The sequence below is a fragment of the Artibeus jamaicensis genome, unplaced genomic scaffold (genome assembly GCF_021234435.1).
Source record: "Artibeus jamaicensis isolate MK-2021 breed Jamaican fruit bat unplaced genomic scaffold, CSHL_Jam_final scaffold_1031, whole genome shotgun sequence".
Taxonomy (NCBI): Eukaryota; Metazoa; Chordata; class Mammalia; order Chiroptera; family Phyllostomidae; genus Artibeus; species Artibeus jamaicensis.
In genome coordinates, this window is record NW_026522026.1 from 4,019,252 (window position 1) to 4,041,162 (window position 21,911).

The 21,911-nt window shown below is 45.3% G+C and overlaps 1 protein-coding gene and 1 pseudogene across 1 annotated transcript in view; both read left to right on the plus strand.

Annotated features, from left to right (window-relative positions):
* PARM1 (prostate androgen-regulated mucin-like protein 1) overlaps window positions 1-21,911 on the plus strand; it is a 96,611-nt gene that overhangs the window by 50,469 nt on the left and 24,231 nt on the right. Inside the window, exon 2 of the mRNA XM_037150197.2 lies at window positions 8,050-8,745. Within this exon, the coding sequence (XP_037006092.2) occupies window positions 8,050-8,745 (696 nt within the window). The remainder of the gene's footprint in view (window positions 1-8,049; window positions 8,746-21,911) is intronic.
* On the plus strand, window positions 10,478-11,925 carry LOC119052796 (40S ribosomal protein S3-like; annotated as a pseudogene).

Below are 21,911 nucleotides of genomic sequence, written 5' to 3' on the forward strand. Positions count from 1 at the left end.
GGAGGAGAGGTCAGAGCCCCAGCTCTGAGTCACCAGTAGAGTGGCTGCCTGCCTTTGTTAGAAGTTGGTCACTGTAAGTCATGGTGCTACCTGCATTCCCTCCCTGCTCAGGAAATGCCCAAAAATCCTGCCAGGAAAGTGAGGCCTGGGAGAGGGGACGCTGCCCACCAAAGCTGCCAGGGAAACATGTCCAGGCCAGTCTCCATCCTGGGTTCAGGTGGGCCCAGGCCCGGCTCTGGCCTGCCCCACCCTGGAAGATCCCTGGGTCTGTTAGGTTACTAGCAGGATCTCTGGGAGCGGGCTGCAGGGCCCTGAATGGAGCATAAGCCAGGGCATAGACACAGCTTAATATATAGCAGTTCCATGTTTAGACACTCTTTGTGTGGGCCTTGTGTGTACTCTTGCTCTTGGCCCTACTAATGTTGGACTTGGCCCCGAGAAAGGGAACCTGAGAATCTGACTTTGTTTCGCAGAAGTACCCTGCTCCCTATAGGATGTGTTCCATCTTCTTATCCTATTCCACTACCCAGAGCACTGCCTCATATTCACCTTCAACCACAGAGCTGTTGAAGAGAAGGTACTAGTCCTTTCCATGTGGTCTCTTTTCTCTCCAATGCCCACCCTGAGAACCACTGACAGGGTACTTTGAGAATACGGACAACCAGGAACACCCAGTCACTTTAAGCCTTGATATTAAGAAAATATATGTATTTTCAGGCATCTTTGCCCAGCAGGACCTCCTCCTGAGGTCAGCCAGGGCTACCACAGTCCCGCCAAGCTAATGACAATGAGTTTGGGGTAAGGGGATAGGGGTGCGCATTTGACTGAAAAAGACAGATGTTGTTCCTGGGGCAAAGAAAGAAAATGGTATATTTTTCCCCAGGAAGTACAACATTCTTCACAAATGTTATTCTCTCATTAGCATTTGTGGCACCCAGAGGAGCCTGGTGATACCATTAGTCCTAGTTTTGTGGATGGAAAAACTGAGCCATACACCAGGTCTGCAGGTTCTAATTTGGCAGCTGGAACACAGAGCACTTTTCCTCTTTTCGGACTAGAATTGTATCTCATTTCCATAAACAAAATACTCAGGAGAATGTGGCTTATCTACTCCAAGTAAGTGTCTTAAACACAGTTTGATGGCTTTGGGGCATACACATTCTGTCTAGACATATGATAGCTTTCAAATACCATATGGTTGGACCAGACTGATTAGTAATGGTTTTGCAAATGTTAGATGAACCTTCTGGAGTGTTGGAGGCCCTTAGCAACCCCAACCCAACCAAAGGCAACATAGGGAATTTTTGTAAGTGTGGGAGTCCAAAAGGTGTCTTCACTCAACGTAAAGAATACTAAGACCTAGCTTTGATATTAAGAAAACATATATCATTTTAAAACTACATTTCTCTTTCAAAAATGCTTGCTGAAGTTTAGTCGATTTAGTGCAGGAATGGTAAGTCCAGCCCCTGTCTGAACCGACTGATGGAGAGTCAGCATTTCGAGAACTGGTAACTCTGGTCTGTATCACACAGAGAGAGAGAAAATCCCTGTGGTATGCAAAGTAGAAATGAGCAAGCAAACATAGCAAAAGTCTGTTTAGAAACCCATCCAAAATTTCCCATTAGCTCGTGCTTTTTACGGAACTTACAGACAAAGAACGGGAGGATGCATTTCTGCTGTCATGGCCTGGCGTACAAGCCAGAGAACATTCCTGTTTTCCAAAGGGTAGAAAACCCATGTTTTTACTCCGTGAATATTTATGGAGTGCCTTCTCTGTGCCAGGCTCTAAAACACAAAAACACAATACACAGCTCCGATTATTAGGGCTGCCAGCCTGACTGGAGACAAGCATGGGGAGAAATTATGGCTCAGTATAATGTGTGCTACAACTAAAGTTTGTATGAGGTGCTGTGGCCACACAAAGGAAAAGTTCTCTGTCAAGTTGGAGAATATTTATTATAGAGGAGGTAAGGCTCTAGAGTTCTCATAATTGGGGTGGCAGGAGAGGAGTCAAGGTGGCAAGAACAGCAGGTGCCAAGGCAGGGAGGCAGACAGTCAGATCATTAGACTTTGGACAGCCAGGAGCACCCGATCCCTCAGATCACTAAGATCCTAGGGCTCGGGAATGGGTGGGATCAGGGAGTCATAAAAGGTGTTATGTGCTCCGCCAGGGAGCTCAGGATTTATACATAGGACGTTAGGGAACCTCTTACAGGATTAAAGGGAAGTAGAAGCGTTCAGTGTGGTCAGACAACTTTTTAAAAGGTCATTCTAGTGGCTTCTACTAGAGAATTTATTAGGGGAGATCGAGAAAAACTGGTGATTGCCTTGGGAGGATGGGACCCAGACTTCAAAAAGACCCTTGCATTTCCCCATACAATACAGTAGAGTAATTACAAGGTTAGCCTGGAGCCAGATAGTGTCAGGTTCAAGCTTCAGCTATGCCATATGGTAGCTGCGTGACCTTGGGGAAGTTACTTAACTTTTCTGAGCCTGCTTGGTCATCTGTGAAATCAAGATAATAATGGTTATTATGATTAAATGAGATGATGCAGGAAAGTGCTTAGCATAGTGCCCTGCACAGAGCACTTAGCAGATTCAAATATATATAAGAGGTCTGTCTAGAAAAAATCCAGCCATTGTTAAGATAACGAGAATGGTTTGTGCAACATTGATGTAACCTGGCAGCCAAAGAGAGTGGACTGGAATGCGCATGTGTGAACGATGATGAGGAGGAGTGGTAGACACTGCTCAGTGAGCTTCTCTGTGTACTGTGTACTGAGTGGCCATCGCATTCAACATGACTGAGCGAGTAGAGCAACGAATGTGCATCAAATTTTACATTAAGCTTGAACATTCCTCCACGGAAACTATTTTAGATGTTTCAGAAGGCTGTAGCTACAGGCAACTGGTCATTGGCAGTTTCATCACGACAATGCACCCATTCACGCATCATGTCTCATGCAGAGTATTTAGGTAAAACATCAAATCACCCAGGTGACTCACCCCTCTAGAGCCCAGATTTGGTGCCCTGCAACTCCTGGGTTTTCCCAACTAAAATCGCCTTTGAAAGGGAAGAGATTTCAGACCTGAATCTATGAGATTCAGGAAAATACAATGGGGCAGCTGATGGCAATTGGGAGAACTGCGTGAGGTCCCCAGATGCCTGCTTTCAAGGGGACTGAGGAGGCATCATTGTCCTATGTACAATGCTTCTTGTATCTGTTATCTTCTTCAACAAATGTCTCTGTATTTCCTATTACATAGCTGGATATCTTCTGGACAGACTTTATATATTTAAATTCCCCCCATGGGCTGGGCAATAAAGATACACAGAGAGCAAATCCCTGAGTCCCTGTTCCACATGAATCCTAGAGTCTATGGGAGAGGCAAGGATTAAACAAAGCTCCCCGTGAGCAATTACAGACTTATTTATACGTGGCACTTTCAGTGCTATGGAGTTCTGCAACATACTTTGAGCACATATGGGGCTGAGGGCAGGAGGAACAGATTTAGTAGGAGAATCAGCAAAGGCCCGTCTGTTGACACTGGAAGGATAAATAGGAATGACTCAGGCAGAGAGAAGATGAAGAGTTGTTTAGGCAGAAGAAATAAAGTAAAGGGCCTGGTGTGTTTGAGGATCTGGTGGGGAGCAAGGCTGGAGAGGCAGACTAGGGTGGGATCACAGACAGCCTTCTAAGTCTCCGTAAGGATTTGAAGTTTTATCCTCAATGCCAGGAAGAGCCAGTGCGGGCCTCCTTTCCTCCCTTCAGCCCTTGCAGGGGAGTGATACGGTCCAGTGGCCTTTCAAGAAGCTCCTGGGCTAGCTGTGTGGAGTAACTGTTAGTAATTACTTAGCGCACAGACCTCCAGCAGCCGTGGGGCCTCTGCCAGGCTGGCCTGGCACGATCCGCTGAGACCACAGGCAACACTCGGGCCGACTCGGCAGCAACAGGAGAGGCCTTGACTGTGTTTTGATAGAGTTTCACTGAATTTGCCAAAGCTTTGTCACATATTTTCTCAGGTACTTGACATGCCAAGGACAGGCAAGGACTCGTTGGGGGTGGGCGTTGGGGAGAGAGAGAACAGATGAGAGAGCAACACAGGTAATGAGGCTGCCTGGGACTGGCACTGGCCCAGGTTGCTGCTGATGGGACCCAGGAAAAGGTGACAGTTCTGGGCACTCACTGTCCACCGGCAGTCAATGTTGCAGATTCATATTCTTGACAACCAGGCAGGCCAACAACACGTGCAGAATGCAGACTCACTGGCCTAGAATGTCCTGCAGCTCCTCTCAGCACTGGGAGAACTCACCTGCCTGTCTCAGCCATCAGCCCCCAAACCCCTCCTCCAAGGCAAGACAAGAAACCAGGGATCAGGACAGACACAGTTCTTGCGTATCGTTAAAGAAACATAAACTGCAATATTGTTCTCCCCCATAAGGAACAATCGATATATATGGAAATGAATAATTTTCTATGCAGCTACAAATCTGCTTTTCTTCTGAACAACAAACAATCCGTCAGCTGTTCTTGCAACACAAAAGCTGACCAAACTTTAGGTAAGACAATCATTTGTGAACTTACAGGGAAGAATTTCAGACTGAATTGGCCATCATACCCTTTCATCTCTCATCTGGGCCAAGGCTAACAGATTTCCTTCCGTAAGTCAATCTATGTCGGCCCGTGGGTCCGTCCCTGCCCAGACAGGGCACACGGCATCTAGCAATGTCTCTCTGTTTGGGAACAAGGCTCTTTCACCTCTAATTTAGAGATTAATTGAGTTCAATTTCTTCACTTTATTTCTTCTGCCATTTTCATAAGGAAATATCAGAACTAATTCTTTTCCTCAAAGGAAAGTGACTCTACTTTGGGTGGGAAGGTGTATGGGGTACTACGCTGTTTTAACTTCTTCAGGGGCCCAGACGCCCTTGGGCTCCTCCTTGCTTGCTCTGTAAGGTAGTTGCTACAGCATGTTCTACCTGATTCTGCGAGCCCAGGGCAGTTTGGTGGTGGGACGGGGGCCAGGGGGCAGAGATGGGAACTCCAGCTCTGACTCTGTCCTTACACAGTGTTTTCCAGACAACACTGCCCAACTTTTTTTCAGATGCTTAAGTTCAATCGTATAACTTCCCCTCTCTGTTTCTGTTCTCTCATTATCCAATGAGGGGCTGCACTTACTCATCACTTAGGCCCTCTTTAGCTTTAATTATTTTCTGATATCCTGAAGAAATATATACATTCTCAGCTGTTTGACTTATTCAGTTTGGTATTCCTATAGAAACACAAGTCCTACATATGAGAAAGCAGAAATATGTCCTCAGTGATTCTGAATGTTGGAAGCCCTAATCCCTAAAGTGATGGCACTTGGAGGTGGGGCTTTGGGGAAGTAATTAGGGTTAGATGAGGCCATGCGGGTGGGTCCCTCATAATGAGATTAGTGTTCTTATAAGAAGAGGCACCAGAGAGGTTGCACACTCTCTCTTTCCCTTCCTCCTTCCCTCCCTCCCTCCCTCCCTCCCCAAGGACACTTGCAGAAAGGCCACTCAAGAGCACAGCTAGAAAGCCTTCACCTACAATAGGCAGGAAGAAAGCTCCCACCAGAAAGTAAACTGGCCCATGCCTTGCTTGGACTTCCAGCCTCCAAACTGTGAGAAGTAAATTTCTGTTATTAAGGGCACACAGTCCATGGTACTTTGTCCTGGCAGCCAGAGCAAACTAGAACAGCAAGCATTCTCCAGGACTGTCATGGTGCCCGAGCCCTGGATGTTTTCGTGCTGAAAGAAGACCACCCTCATGGAGTCAGAGCAGTGTAAATGTGCCATGAAATAAGGAAAAGCAGAGGTTTTCATGTTTAATTTAACATTAAGGTTTGGTGTTGATTGTTCAAGTGAAGATAACCAGTACTGCTCCATGATTTCCCACATGGATGTTTTGTTAGGAGTGGGGATTGCCTGAACTAGACTATAAAGCACTTCATGGAAGTACTCAGAAGGCAGCCATGGGAAATCAGTGACCCACCTCCAATCATCTTTGGAGTAGGAAGAGTAGGAGTTATAAAACTATATTTGTTAGAATTACACAAGAAAATGAGTGTCCTCTGTTCAAAATCAATTCCTGAAACATGTCATTTCAACACTGGAATAATTTCCATGGTACAACTTTTAGCTCTACTGGAAATGACAATACAAGTGTCACTCTGAACATCATACATTTTAAGTGGCATATGTGTGTTCCCATCCTTTCAGAACCAGCTCAAATGTCTTATCCTCTGTGACTTTTCTAAATGTCATTTGAAAATGACATTTGTGTATTTTTACATTCCATAGTCCCCATACAGAATGTATTCATCTTCCCTCAGGGCTTTCACTGCAACTTGCTTTGACTTCTATAAGGCATTTATCACATCATAGTACAAAAAGATGGTGTCCTTTCTGTCCTGCTAGATAGTGAACTCTCTGAGGGGAAGGCCATGGACATTCAATAGAAGCTCGAATGAATGAACAAATGAATGAATGAATGCTCCTTTGACTGTGACTCATTCCTCATTTACCCCAGACTTCCAAAGACTTTGATTCAGCTACTAGACTGAGGTTCTCTCTCCCTCCATCTGCTCATCTATTATAGATGCTATGAACAATAGTAAAAACTGTCATCTTCATCCTGAGATTGTTGGCACTTCACAGCCGCCAAAAGTCCACCATAGGAACATGGACTGTCACGCGACCCTAATTTGAGAGGACCACCCTCATGCTTACCAGGGAATGACTCTTTTATAGTTTATGGTCTTGACCAACTGCTTTTTAAATAAAAGAAAACCAATTATTCTGATAACAACCCAAATGTTAAATTGTGTTAAATCATGAACAAACTCTTTTTCAGGATAGATTCTGGGCAGAACTTTCCATCAGCTACTGAATCTATTATGTGGCAGTATGAAGGAGAAGCAGTTTTACCCCCAAGTGCTTGAATGCCCCTTATATATATTTTCTCCTTTCTTCTGTGCTAGAATCCAGCCCAGGTTTTATTCCTTACTAATATTGATCATGGTTGGCCATATGCTATATGCTACCCCCAAAGAAATCTCCTCAAGGTATGGAGGCTTAAATAGTCAAAGACGAATGAGGCAGCAGGCATAGGGGTACGTCACGGTAGAACGGCACAGAGCGGGTCTGGCTTTTTAAGCAGGGTTCCAGACCTCACCTAACGCCAGGTAGGTAGTCATCCTTGAGGCAACTATGATGGATATGACCATACTGAGGGGTATGTAGAAAAGACTGCAGAGATTCTGGAGTGTTTTTTAATGAAGTTCTTCATTAATTTTTCCTACCTCTCTTCTCCTTCCTTCCTTTTTTCTCCTTCTTTCCTTCCTTCCTTTCTTTTTTCCTTCCACAAGTATTTATTGTTTCCTATGACTTAGGCACTGCCCCAGGCTTGGGGAAAAAAACAGCAGTGACTAAAACCAGGTGCCTGCACCCCATGGAGCTTACATTCTCGTAGAAGAAAGAGATTATAAATAAGTAAATAAATAATTTGTAATTTCAGAAATAAAGTAGTTTATGAAAAATAAAAGGGAGCAAAGAATATCTACTAGGGGGCAGTTCTTAATAAAATAAACACAGAATTACTATATGATCCTCCACTTCCACTTCTGTGTATGTATCCCCAAAACAATTGATAGCAGGGCCTCAAACAGATATTTGTACACTCATGGCCCTCAGCAGTCCAAGTTCCCAGTCAGTCCCCCAGAAAGTCTCACTTTTTATGGGCATGCTTTGAAGCAAGCAGGAGACAAGATTAGTTCTTTGCATGGATTTACTGGACTTGCTTTGACGGATCCACTAATTGCTCTTACTGAGCCTCCAGGCTGGTTTCTCCTGATAGCCACGGAGGAAGGGGAGAGCAATTAGTGGGAAGAAACCTATTCAAGAGTCACCTTGTAATTGAAGAGGTACCATGCAAAATGAGTAAGACTCGTGGAAGTGCTGTAAAACAGCCTTTCTTTTCGGGTTTCCACACATTAACCACCTTTGTACTGGCTCTTCCACAGGACTGAGGGTACAGAGCGTGCCTACATCAGCCCCCTTGCCTGCTTCTTTTCCTGAAAAGATTATCTCGCCAACGGCCTTCTGGACGAGCTCTCCACATAGCCCTTCCGCCTCTCCCACAAGTGGCACACCCAGCAACTCGGTGCTCCCAGTTACAGTGTCATCAGAGCAGACATCTCTACCCCCTAAGAATGTTTCTGAGGACCCCAGAGAACAGGAGACCACCTTGACGTGGGAGGGCACAAGCAGAGACCCATTATCAACGAGCGGCGGGGTCCACTTAACACCCACGCCCACGGAACACAGCTCAAGCACTCCAGAGGCAACCGTGCCAGCTACAGAGTCACGGTCCCCCAATGAGTCTCCTGCACTCACCTCCCCTCGGGCTCCGGCCTCATCACCTCCAACCCTATCAACTTCACCAGCAGCGGTTTCCTCTGTCTCTGACAGCACCGATGAGAGCTCCACTGAGCCCAGCACTGCGAGCACAGGAGCCTCAACCACTCCGGAGTCCCCAGCACAGGAGTACAGCTCTAGCCACACCCCCACTTCACATGCCACCTCGGAGCTGGTGCCCGTGGAGACAACGCCCCAAACAACTGTGCCAGCCAAAGTGACCTGTATTCTGGTAGATGTAGAGACCACCACCGCCTCCCCCAGAGTGGTCGTGCAGGAAGTGGAACATGCACTGAGTTCAGGTGAGTCTCCGTCTACAACACGACTCGCATTCTTGATGATGTGGAGACGTTAAGAAAGTAGTTGAGTTCACTGATCACAATCGATCAACTTTGAATTTTAGAGTGTAAAATCTGAGCTAAAGTATAATTCACAAGAATTTCCACAGGAGTGCAAACTTTACTTATAGTCACATAGTAATTTCCACATGATATCTCATTCATTGTGGCTAATTGGCAACTCTATGATTTGTCTTTACATATGTCACAGGGAATGTAAATGAATTAAGACCATGTAAGTATAAAAAGATTAATAGTATGGCTTTTAGTTCAGCTTCCTAGGTTCTGATTCTGGATCCTGATTCTGGGCAAGTTACTTCATCTCTTTGTGCTCTTATTCGTCCTTGTCTGTAAAAGGGGAGTAACAGGTTCTACGGCATGTGGTTCATGTGGAGATTAAACGCAATGACACATAAAGTGCTTAGAAGAGTTCCTCACGGGGTTAAGTGCTCAGGAGATGGCAGTTGTTATTATAATTTTGCTCAGTGGATTAACAAACTCTTTGTGGAAACCAGCCAAAAAAGTAGGGTGGAGGTATTGAGAACTTAATTATTCCTATAGTCATTGATCTATTTCATGGGAAAGACAAAAAATTTTACAGGGCATCACAACTGTTTTTATTTTCCCAGCAACCCTAAGAAGTAGTAGTATTTTTATCTTGATTTTACAATCTTGGAAACTATGGTCGAGAGAGATTTAGGGTCTTTTCTGAGGTTACATGCCTTTGGCATTGGCACTGGCACAGAGATTGTAATCATTAGGGCACTGAGCAGGAAAAGGATTTACTGGGGACGTTTGGAATCTTGATTAAGAAACAGGGAGGTGAGAAGAGCCGGAAGGTGGGGGGACCTGGAGCTGTAGCCCCTTCCCTGGGTAGTCCTGTGTGGGGGTCAGACCAAGAGGGGCACTTGGGGGGCCGGAGCCACAGCGTGACCACCTGCAGTCCCAGGAATGGCTGTGAGGAGAAATTAGTATCTTTTAACAAATACTAAGTAATCACAATGAATAGAAATTCTATTAGACCATGGAGGGGAGAGAGGTAAAGCTAAGCCCAGATTCCTCGTGGAAGAGCTCGGAGTTTATTAGGGATGAAGTCCCAAAGAATTGCAAATTCTTATTTCAAAGGTTCACCTTATCAGTGAAAGTCCCAAGAAAGGGAGGTGCAGTCAAATGGGGATAAAGGAACAAATTACAAAGGTTTGGATGGGGTACAGGGGGACCACAGGGGATAATGAGGGCAGAGCTGCTATGAGTCAGGCCTAGGCAGAGAGAAGAGTAGCCTGTACCCAGAGTGGGGGCCTTGTAGAACAGACCACCTTGAGAGGGGCAGTGACTCTTGGTTGAGAGACACAGCTCACCTAGGGTTAACCTCCTGAGAGTGAAGGGAATCAGTACTCTGCCCCCACTGCTGCCCCCTTCCCCCTGACATGCTGCCAGAAGCCACAGGGAAGGAAATCCACTGATGTGGTCCTACAGGTCAGACTCCTAGAGGGGTGGTCAGAGAGCACGGTGAAGAGTGAGGATCTACAGAGGCGAAGGAAAGAAATCTGGCACACCAGATCCGAACGTGGATTCCTCTGCACAGCCCCCATCCCGTTAGCACCCTGTTTATTCCTCCAGCCCACACTTACCACACTGCACTGCGACGTGGCCTTTCTGCCCCTGCCCCGACCCGCACCTCTGCCTGATACTTTCCATGCTCCCGGCACGCAGGTAACATCTCTAGCCTAGTCTAGGGACCTGAAGCAGAGTGGCTATTCACTTGGCTCAGCGTCTGAAGGACTGTCCTTAACGAAGGTGCTATCAAAGTTCAGGCTCACACACAGTGGCCCATCTGTTCTGTCTTTCTTGGTTCAGGCCCTCATCACCACCTGCGTGCACTGTTGCTTCCGTTTTCTAACTGAGCTCCCTTTTGCTGCTCTCTGCCCACTCTACTAGGCTCCAGACAGGGCAGATCCACGAATTCTGAGATGGGCATGCAAAAATCTTCATAATCTGGTAGATCTTAGTGCTTTTCACAAGTGCTATAACTTCATGGGCAAGAGTATCCAAAACATTTCTGTTCCGATATTCTGGCTTCTGTTTTAGACCACGTGTCTCAATTTCCTCGACTCTAAGCCAGCAGGGTCAAGAGGCACAAAATTAGCGTCAGAGCTGCGTCACGACCCTTTACAGTTCTAAGGAACATTGTAGCCAGCAGGAACTCCAGAGCAAATGGATGAGGGAACGATTGGGTGACTGGGCAAAAAATAAGCGTGGCCGGGTAGAAGGAGATTGCTGAGCACGGACCAGACTCCACTTCACAGACCAAACAGGATTTATCCCTAGGATCCACTACATCAAAAAAATATTTATTATAAAGATGGCTGTGCAAATTCCCAAAAAAGAGGGATTTTGTTGCTGATGGCATCTTCAAAGCTGAATTAAACAAGTTTCTCACTCAAGAACTGGCTGAAGGTGGCTACCCTGGAGTTGAGTCCGAGTTATACCAACCAGGACAGAAATTATTATCTTGGCCACCAGGATGCAGAATGTTCTTGGTGAGAAGGGCCGATGGGGACAGGAACTGACTGCTGTGGTTCCGAGGAAGTTTGGCTTCCTTGAGGGCAGTGCAGAGCTTTATGCTGAAAAGGTGGCCACGAGAGGTCTGTGTGCCACTGCCCAGGCAGAGCCTCTGTGTCACAAACCCCGAGGAGGCCTTGCTGTGCGGAGGGCCTGCTGTGGCGTGCTGCTGGTCATCGTGGAGAGTGGGGCCAAAGGCTGCGAGGGCATCCTGTCTGGGAACTTCATGGACAGAGGGCTAATAAATCCGTGGAGTTTGTCGATGGTCTGATGACGCACAGTGGGGGCCCTGTTCGTTGCCATGTTGACACTGCCGTGCACCATGTGCTGCTCAGGTGGGGAGTGCTGGGCATCACAGTGAAGACTGTGCTTCCCTTGGACCCCAGTGGTAAGGTAGGTCCCAAGAAGCTCCTGCCTGACCATGTGAGCACTGTGGAACCCGAAGATGAGATACTGCCCACCACCCCCGTCTCCGAATACAAGGGTGGGAAGCCAGAGCTGCCTGCCTTGCCCCAGCCAGTGCCCACAGAGTTACAGGGTCTCACTGGCAGCTGGATCTGGGGTCTGGATGTTGCTCTATAAAGACCTTTAATAAAAGCATTTTAAAAGAAAAAAATTTTTTATTACGCATTTTCCAAGCTCCTGTGCTTGATGCAAAGAAGTATAAGAAGTGTAAGACCTACCTTATGAGATTTCATAGTTTAAGTAGAAAGAAAGGGCCCAGGGCACTCTTAATGTGAATGAAATGAACCTAGGTGTATGGACAGATCTTTGAACAAATGTGATACGGTCTGTTCATTTCAAAGGGGAAGAATTATGTCCCAGAAGTTTGGAGTGCCTCACCCAAGGTCACGCCACTCAGTGGCAGAGCTGGGCCCAGAGCCCAGATCTGGAAAACCACAGTCAAGTCTTCTTGCAGCACCCAGCACCCAGGGCTGCACCCAGGGCAACACCTTGGCTGTGCTCACAGGGTACTGTTGGGGGTGTTTTTGTTTAGAGATTTTGTGTTGCCTTAACAGTGACAGTAATAACATCACACTGTTGTTTAGCATCTTGTCTTATTCTGTGTGGGTTCACATAGCATATTTGTATTAATCCAAGAACTCATCAATTCAGTCACCAATGAGTAATTCTAAAACAAAGCAGTGGAGGTAGATTTGACTAGAGGAAATAGGGAAGATTCCATGATGGTGCTGAATTGTAGGAGATGAAGGAAATTTAGGCCTAAGGAGGCCGTTGGAACCCCTGTGTGCAAAGGTAGGGGACCAGTGGTGGGGCAGTTAATGCTGCACACGCCTGGCTTCAGGATGCACTCAGCAGCTGTAAATACCAGACCTGCTCTTCTCAAGGTACCCAGTGCCCTTCCCTTGGCCACGTGTGAGGTTAATTCTTAGGCTTGGCTTGACCTGACCTATCAGCAGCATTTGACACAGATGATCACTGCCCTTGTCTTTAAAACACTGTCTTTCTCCACTTGACCTCCAGGACACATTCTTTCTTGGTTCTTCGTGCACCTGGCTGACCGCTCCTTCTTAATCTCTGTTGCCACACTTCACCCCTCATCTTCCTACACCGGAGCACCCCAGGACCACCACTGCCCTCCTCTCTGCCTGACCTCTCTACACTCACGCTCCCTCTTCTCTCCACGCTCATTCCTGAGATGATTTCATCCTGTCTCATGACTTAAAATGCCATCCATATGCTGATAACCCTGACATGTAAAAATTCTATCCCTGTTTTGTTTCACTGAACTAAAGACATGGACATCCAGCTGTCGGCTAAGTTATACTCCCCACGTGGGTAGTTCACAGGCAGCGCACACTCAGTGTGTGTAAGATGAGTTACTGACTTCCTCAACCCTCAGCCTGCTCCCCCCTCAGCCTTTCCCCTCAGGCTGGAAGCCTTGGACTAATCCTAGATCCCTTTCTTTTCCACATACTTCACAGCCAGTCCATCAGAACTGATTATCCTCTCATGCCTCTGTCATCTCTCACATGCATGACTTTAACATTCCTGTAACTGATCTCGCCACTCATCACACTCTTGCCGGAGACGTCCCGTTCAAACCCAGGGCAGCTCTGTCACCCCTCCGCTCCAGCACTCCAGCTGCTTCCCCCGAGTGAGAGCGCAGCACTGTCCGTGCCCTGGCTGCAGTGCTCAGCACGATCTGAACCCTCACAGCCTCCCTGCTCTCACTTCCTTTCACTGTTACCTGCAGACACACCGGCAGTCTTCCTGTTTCCTAAGAGCAGGGATGCTCCTGCCTCAGGGCCTTAATACTTACCATTTCCTGTGCCTAAAACACTTTCCCACCAGCTCTCTAAAGGGCTCACTGCTTGTCAGAGATGACAGCTAAGCAAAGTCTTGACACATGAAAAGGGAGCCTTTACTCACACTCCCATCTAAGATAGCAATCCCATCACTTCTGGTCCCTTTACCCTGCTTTATTTTCCTTTCGATCACTTGCCACTTTCTGACTTATTTATTTGGTGAGTAGATGTTTCTACTACCAGACTATCAACTCCGTGTGAGCGAGGACCTTGTTCACAAAGGGGAAGATGTACGTTACACCCAACCCCCAGAACAGAGCCTCCATAGCAATTGTTGAATAAACAAACGGTAGTTAGCCAACCAATCCCCGGAATGCTATTTAATCTCTCTGAGTTTCAGCCTTCTGTTCAGTAAGAGGGGAAAGGATAGTATTCACATGATGGGGTTATTGTCAGAGTTAGTTGAGATCATAAATTTGTAGCATAGTAACTATTGAGCAATGGCTCAGTCGGTCCTTATGGTTGTTATTTTACTATGATTTACTGTTGTTATTATTATTATAGTTTTGCTATCATTCTTCTTGTTGTTGTTATAGTTATCATAATGAGGAATGCCCACCATCTTAACACACTTTTATTGAGCTTTTATAATGGGTCAGGCATCTGGCTGAGTACTGGGGGTTTGGCCAGGAATAAAACAGTCACTTCCTATGGAGTTTACAATTCAGCATGTACCCAGCATGGCAAGTAACCTAGCCTGGTGGCTCCCAGATGCCTGGAGGGGAACAGTGCAGAAAAAGCAGAAGGAAGATTTCAGGACACGTGTGAGAGGACCCCTGAAGAGCAGGATAAGCCAGCTTACTTTACTTACCGGGCCATTGACCGTCCCCAAAGGCTTTTGGTCAGAGGAAGGGAATGTTGGGAATTACATTTTAGGAGAGCTCAACTGGCAGAAATATGTGTGGTAAGTTCAGGAAGTTTGGGCCCAGAAACATGTAGCCCAGTTTGTGGTTTCTGGCCTGCCACTGGCACTGAAAGGCCACGTCACTTACCTCCTCTGACTGTAGGAGCCCTTAGCTGTAAACCAGGGGCAAGAGAGGTCATCTGTCAGGGTCCTTTTGGTGTATTACACCATGCAAATTGTTTATTATAATTATCTTGTGCAAAAGAGATGAGATTCATATTCATATGAGGTTTACTGAGTGGAGACATGTTCCAAGGATGGAGCTAGGGACTGAGGTGAGCTTGCAGCTATCTGTTCCAGGGGTAAAGAAATGGGCCCACAGAGATTAAGTGACTTACTCAAATTCTCACCGGAGTGACTAGGCAGAATTCAAATTCGGTTCTCCTGACTGTCCTTGAGTCAGGTGCTCCTTTCACTACCCCCATCCTACTTGAATATGTACAAATGGAAATTTAGGAGAGGACCAACAGCCTCCAGAAACTCCGTGGAAATGAGTGACGTGGGATGTTGTCACATGCCAAGTGCTGCCTGCTGGTTCTCGGGGGTGGGGCTGTCCTGTGGGGGGAGAAGCTGGTGCTGGTAGCAGTCATCCCAAAGCAGCTGCCCAGAAACATGAGTTCTGATTTTTGCTTTTCAGTTTCTATTTTGCTTTTAAAGGAAGAGAGAAAATGGTGATGTGTTAAATTTGGGTCATCTGTGTTATTAAGTCAGAGCTCTTCAAGGGTGGAAACTATAACTACAAAAGTGTGTCTGACTCCCTGAACTACACTGAATGGTACTGTGCACAATTAGGTGCTCAGCAAATGCTTCAGGGATGAACTGATGTTGCATACCAAGTTATATTCAAAACATCATCAGTTCTTGCAAACTAAAATTATAGTCATTCCACTTGTTGCAAAATGGTATTCTCTTTTGTCTGTAAAATCCAAGTGTCCACTGGTCTTAATGCTCTCCTATACTTTCCATTACAAAAAGGCACATAATTATGAAAATTGGGAAAGGCCTTTAAACTTGAAATTGCTAATCTGAACCCCAGTATTTATTCGGCATGAACTGTTCTAATAAATATCCTTAAATAAGGGGCATGAAGCAGGCACTGACATTTAAATATCTCTGCAGCCGTACCTGCAAGGGATGCTTAGCTCCACATGGCATCTCCTTCTTCCAGAATAACTCTTAAAATGAATATATATTTAGAAAAAGAATCAACTCCTAGAAATGGTAAAAATAACTTTCAAAGTTGGCGTAGAAAAATTTTAGTTTTTCCAAAACATGTAATGCATCTAAAAAAAGTCTATTATAATAAGTTAATGACCATCATATTTAGATGACACTAAAATATGTTAAAGGTGAAAATGAGTATTTAATTTTTTAAAAATCATAGGTGAGAAGACCATGTAAAAGAATGTTAATAAACATGTACTGATTAGATTTTTTTTGGAATATCCAGAATATATCAAAAAGCAATACCCCTTTAAAGTATTATATCTAAGTTAGGCTCAGTTTTACAAATGTGTTATCATTGTACATGCCCAGACCTGGCCTCTTGTAGTAAACAGTACCACTATCCTTTTAGTCCGCTGTCCTCTCCCTGTGACCTCACCCTCACTGACTACTATCGATTTTGAATTCTTAATAGCTCTCAATTCATTTACTTATTGTTACTTTCACCCTGATGTCAAAGATCCCATAATCCCACCAGGAAAGCTTCCTAACCGGCTCCTTCATTTCCTCACTAGAATGACAACTAAAGACAAATCTGGTTGGCTCACGCATAATCTCACTACCACCAGCATCCCAGGCCCTCTGGGCACGCTGCTGCTTTCAGAATTAAATCCCCGTCCTCCAGGGTGGAGCTCCCGCCTGCCGTCCCTGCCTCCTCTGGCCCCCCGCACCCTGACCCCCACCACACCTCTCCTTTCCCACCCTGATGGCTCCAGCTTTGGACTCCATGGATTTAAGGGCTGAGGAGTTATAAATTGTTATAAACTCTCAGATATTTTTTCTTTTGTACTCAATTCTTTAAACCTAGACTGAACCTCAAAGCTTGCTAATGCCAGCTCGCACAAGAAGCTCCAGCTGTCAGATTATATTTTAGATCAAAATTACTCTGAATTCTTTTCTCTACTATGTGTATTTCTCCTTTGATTTACTTTCACTACTTAAATCTTAATCTGGTTCTGAAATAGTTACAAAAACAACCTTTCAAAAACATATGTCAAAGTAATAAAGTCAGCTAGTTACCGTTTGTGTTGTCTACTGGATTATAACTCCCTACAACATATTTACAACGTGAATACAACATAGTGTACTTATTTCAGTGTCCCCTTCCATTACGTTCGCCGAGTTTCTGTCTCTGCAGAACAATTTCTTGTTGCTGCTTCAAACACTTTCATCAGTTATATATGACTGAAATGATTTTGCAAGTGCTTTGCAGAGAAAGCAAGCGCACATAAGCACAGCTGACATCGTTAATGACTCTATGGCCTGGCTCACTGAGAAAACCAATGGCACTAGGTCTGATTCCATATCCAGACTAAATCTTTACTGTAACCTTCTGACTCAAGAGCATGTCTGTTTAGTTACAAAATAATACCAGGAGAAAAGTGAGAAGGGACCAGTACCAACCCATCATCTTTATCAGAAAAGGATCTAAAAAATCCCGACCCAGTCGGGGGCCCTGTATTTGGAGCGCACATAATGGGTGCGACACTGACAGTTTCCTCAGCATGCCTTGTTTCTCAGGTCCCAGCAAAGAAAAATACTGGCCGATGAGATACAAAATGCTATTTAATAGTACCTTGCTTTTATCATTAGACTCGCCTTCAGGGGTGGACCACAGGCTCAAAAATGAAGGTGAATTTAGGTTAAAATTATAGATCTTAGTAAGTCCATGGACACGGGCCATCAAAAACAATTTGCCATATTTCTGTTTGGAGAAATTGTGGGGTCATTCCAAAGCCAGGCTCCAGGAAAACAAGAATGTTACTGACGGTACAAACTCAGGCCTTGGACTGCCTGGTTCAGATCACACTCATGCCATTTGCTAGATGAGAGACTTGGGCCATTTTATTCATCACTGGGTGCCACATTTTTCTCCTCTTTAAAATGAGGATAATAATAGTACTGTGCTTGCCTTGTAAGACTCTTACTAGGATTAAATGAGACAAGTATATAATGTGCCTCTCGTAGTTAGTACTAAAAAATGTTAGCCGTTATTATTATTACGGTTGGGTCTTTAATTCTCAGTGTGAATATCAACAACAGTTGGCATTTCTAGACTTTGATTTTCTTAACTTAAAAAATATATTTAATGGTTGTAAACCATGTTAAAACTCCCAAAGGGTTATTACAATAAGTATTAGGTAATAAAGATCCATTTAAGCGCCTGCCACGAACACAATACAGAAAAGGATAATCCAAAAAGTATGAAAGAGGAAAATAACCAGGTTCACATTTGAAATAGTAAGGCTTTCACAACTCTTGGGAAATCCAAAGCGAAGGGGTAAAGAGTGCAAACAACCAGAGGTTTCCAGAGGGGAGAAGAGAAATCTTGGGCGAGGGCGGGAGCAGCATCCAAGGCTGAGCTCCAGGCCTTGGCCTGGGACCCACTTGCCCCTGAGAATGCCGGGTAGAACTTGAGGTTGCCCTATTCCCTTAACTGGCATCAAAGTTCAGAAATTATTTTCTCTACAGTTTTTTTTTTTTTACTATAAAACCATGGGAGCCTCAGTCTTAGAAAAATTAAAACTTGCTAAAATACAGTATGCAAAAGCAGATTCCTGCCTGGCCTTGGTGATTAAGTACATGGAGGCAAAGCTAAATGAATTAATGGTTCTGCGAAGCTCCCTAATTCCTTGGGTGGCAGTGATTATATTGATGTCCCTGCCCTTGGTCAGAGTGTCAGGACAGGGATGTGAAACTGTGACTCTGCTCCACACACGTCCCGTAATTAAAATCATAAATCTGCACACCGCTTAGCAAACAGCATTAAGGCTCTGAGAATTACCTCCCCTCCTTCTCACTGAGGTCCTCTGAACCAAGGAAATACCAGTGTGGGAGGTCTTACTTCCCGGGGACGGGTGAACCCCAGAGAAATCTGAGCCTTCACCTGCAGGCTGGGCGAGTCTCACAAAGAGCACTTGCCAGCTTTTCCCTGCAGCATTGTTTGACCCACAGTCATGCCGCATGTTCATCATTGCAATACTAAAGAGCTAGAGGAGAAGGTAACAACAGAAACCAAAACCTATTTCAACCTTCATGAAGATGAGTGGCAGCTCTTAGGCAAGACAGTGACATGCTTTCTGCAATACGTTATTTGCCTCAACGTGTCAGTCCCGAAGAGATGACTTGAGGGTTGAGATCCCCAGTCTGGTCCTGAACGCTGAAAGCCAGAGGCTACAAAAGGCTGGCCTCTCTGCCTACACGCACCTCCTGTGCCCACTGCCACCCAGCTGGTTGTTCCGACCTGAAAATACCCCAGGACATTTTTATTTATAGCTGCAATATGAATTGCTTTAAGGACACTCAGATAGCAGAGAGATGCCGGGACCTTTTTCCCTCTTTCTGACCTTACTCGTGGACAGAAATATCTGTTTTCCAGCCAAGGAGTTTAGATGATCTCACTTGACACAGCCAACCCACTCGTGCTGTACATATGAATTTCCAGAAGAACAGGAAAGTTCTCCTCATCCAGGACAAACAATAGAGGGGGTTCTCTATTCTTTTTTTTCCAATTATGCTCCAGAAATCTCTGCAACCCTGCCCTTCTCGCCATCCTGAGGAGATCTGGAATGGGGCTGGCACAGAGTTGAGATTCCCTACCCATGTGAAGTTGTGTTTCTCCTGGCCCAATAGAAGCTACAGTTTAGCACAGGCTGATATTCCTTCTAGAAAGTAATTTTAAAATAGTTACGATAGGCTTATGAAGCCAGGCACTGAGAATCTGGCCCTCAGGAGAGGTATGAAAAGGGCGGAAAGTGACACAGAGCATGTTAAGGGACGGACTCGTAACATCACAGACCTAGAAGCGAAGTCTCTGTTCGTGTCTGTCTGCACTGCTACACCTGGGAGAGGCTGAGTCAGGACAGTTGTCCCTCCTGTGCTACATTTTCTCCAGTGAAGCAATATTTGTGAAGCTGCCACATTTCCTGGACCAGTGGCAGGTGGTGACACTGCACTGCCAGCCCAGCTCCTTCCCTCCGTTCTTCCTGGCCTCTGCGCGGGGCGCTGGGGGCAGCCGACTTACCTCCAGCCCAGCTTCTCCTGACTTCCCAGCCCCTGCCAATCTGGTTTTCCTGGAAACAGTATGCTCAGAACTATAAGTCCCTACATAAGTAGTATGCAAAATGATGAACTTTGTTTATTCTAATAAAAACTAGGTTTTTTTAATGTGAATATTAGACAAGAATAAAACAACAGGTTGAATTTATGATTTCACAGCTATTACTGCTTAGGGTGAAGCTATAGATAGTGAGTATCCAAAGAACAACAATGACTTGATTTAAAGACAGGCATTTAAAAAATAATAGAATAGGTGGTGTGGACATGGCAAAAACGTGAGAGTGTTACGGACATGTTTGAAGTTTAGGAACACTGCCCTGAAGTTGAGGCTGGCATCTTGTCCTTAGTTACTGCCTCCGCCACCAGTGCTTTACAGCTTTTGCTTGGGATGAGACAAGGGGTAGAGAATTTACAAAGACACAAAGCAGGTATCAAAAAGTCTGAGTTCTAGTCCCAACTCTGTTATGAATGGAGTCTGCTCTCAACTGAATCTCTTAATTTCTATAGACTTCCATCTTAACATCTGTAAAACAAAGAGGTTAGAGTCAATGAACCTTCTTAGAATTTTCTTCCAACAATAAAATTACATTATTCCATTGGTCATGATCTTGCCAAAAGCAAAACTTGACCTCGAGGTCCTCACTCATTTCTAATAACCAGACTGGCTCAGATCTCCTCTGGATTCAAGATTCTTTCCTGGCTCCAGAGTTTTATGCGGAAGGGGTGCCCAGAACTTAAGTGGGACCTTTGCATTGCATTCTTGATAAACAAAGCATTTAAAACACGCTAATTTGTAAAAGCATTCAGTGGGGAAGCAAGTGTTTCATCAAGTTCACCACCCAGTAAATAGCTGTGTGAATGATTGAACAAATCCCCATGGACAGGTAGAGATGGAACCCACGTGAGGCCATGGAATCTGACAGGTACAAAGTGACTTGCCCAAGCCTCTTCGGTTAACGTGTTTATTAAGCCAGTCTCCGTGCCAGGTCTTCTCATCACAGAAAGTACAAAAGCATAGGTTGGGGGAACCCAGCCTCCCTGGTTGAATCCTCTCTCTGCCTAACCAGGTGAGATTTTTTAAAAAACTGCTTTATTTTCTAAACTCCAAAATGGAAATACCCAACCAGCTCTGCCTAGCCATAGTCATGACGGCTTCTATGACTTACGACCAGGATTGCTTTTCCTAATGCTTCCATTACTGCTCTTAGCACAATACTACAGATGTCCCCTGGGAACTGTTGTTAGGCCAAGACTGAATTTGGAGCAGTCTTTGAGGAGAGTCTGTTAAAAGCATTCAGATGGAGGGGTTACCCGTGTTTCAGGAGGAATTCTCCTGTACTGGCTCCCCTAGGTCTGGGCAGTGCCTTCAGGTGAACTGAACAAGAGGAGTGCTCCCTGACATTGACCTGGGGCTACTGTAAGGTCATGAGCCTGTCCTCCTGCTAAGGGAAAACAGATGAGGTGTCCCCTTTGCTATTCTTAGAAATCAGTCCAGTTCACACATTATAATATCAAAGGAGAGCTGGGTCCTGGCCACCTAAATAGGTAGTTACAATAAATTCCAGGTGGGAAAGAAGCCTCATTTGTGTTGGCAAAGACTGTAATTGTAAATGAAGTAAAGAAACTTTAAAAGCGTGATAACCAGGGATGTGCTGACTTGAGTGCCTTTGTTGCATTAATTGCAAACCTGAGCTCCCCGCGTCCTTAAAGCACAGCTGATGTTCCCACACGAGAGAGAGATGCACAAGAGGCCACAAGCACTTGCTGAGGCAAGCACAGGGATTTAGGTTTCTGTACACATGTCTAACCATATGCTACCCATGTAAGTAAAATGCTCTTAGATAAAAGTAAGGCCAGTTCCCCTGATTACAGGAAGTGGAAAAGTAAAGATATTGGGGATCCTGCCCCAAAGGTTGAGTCCCAGGTCTGCTCATTGACCAAGTCCACCCACTTACTAGCTTTTACGTGAGAGTATAAACAGAAGGTAAAAGATTCTGGTTGTAAGAACATTTGACTCATTTTGATAAAGTTCACTTCTGCTGTTCTGTGTG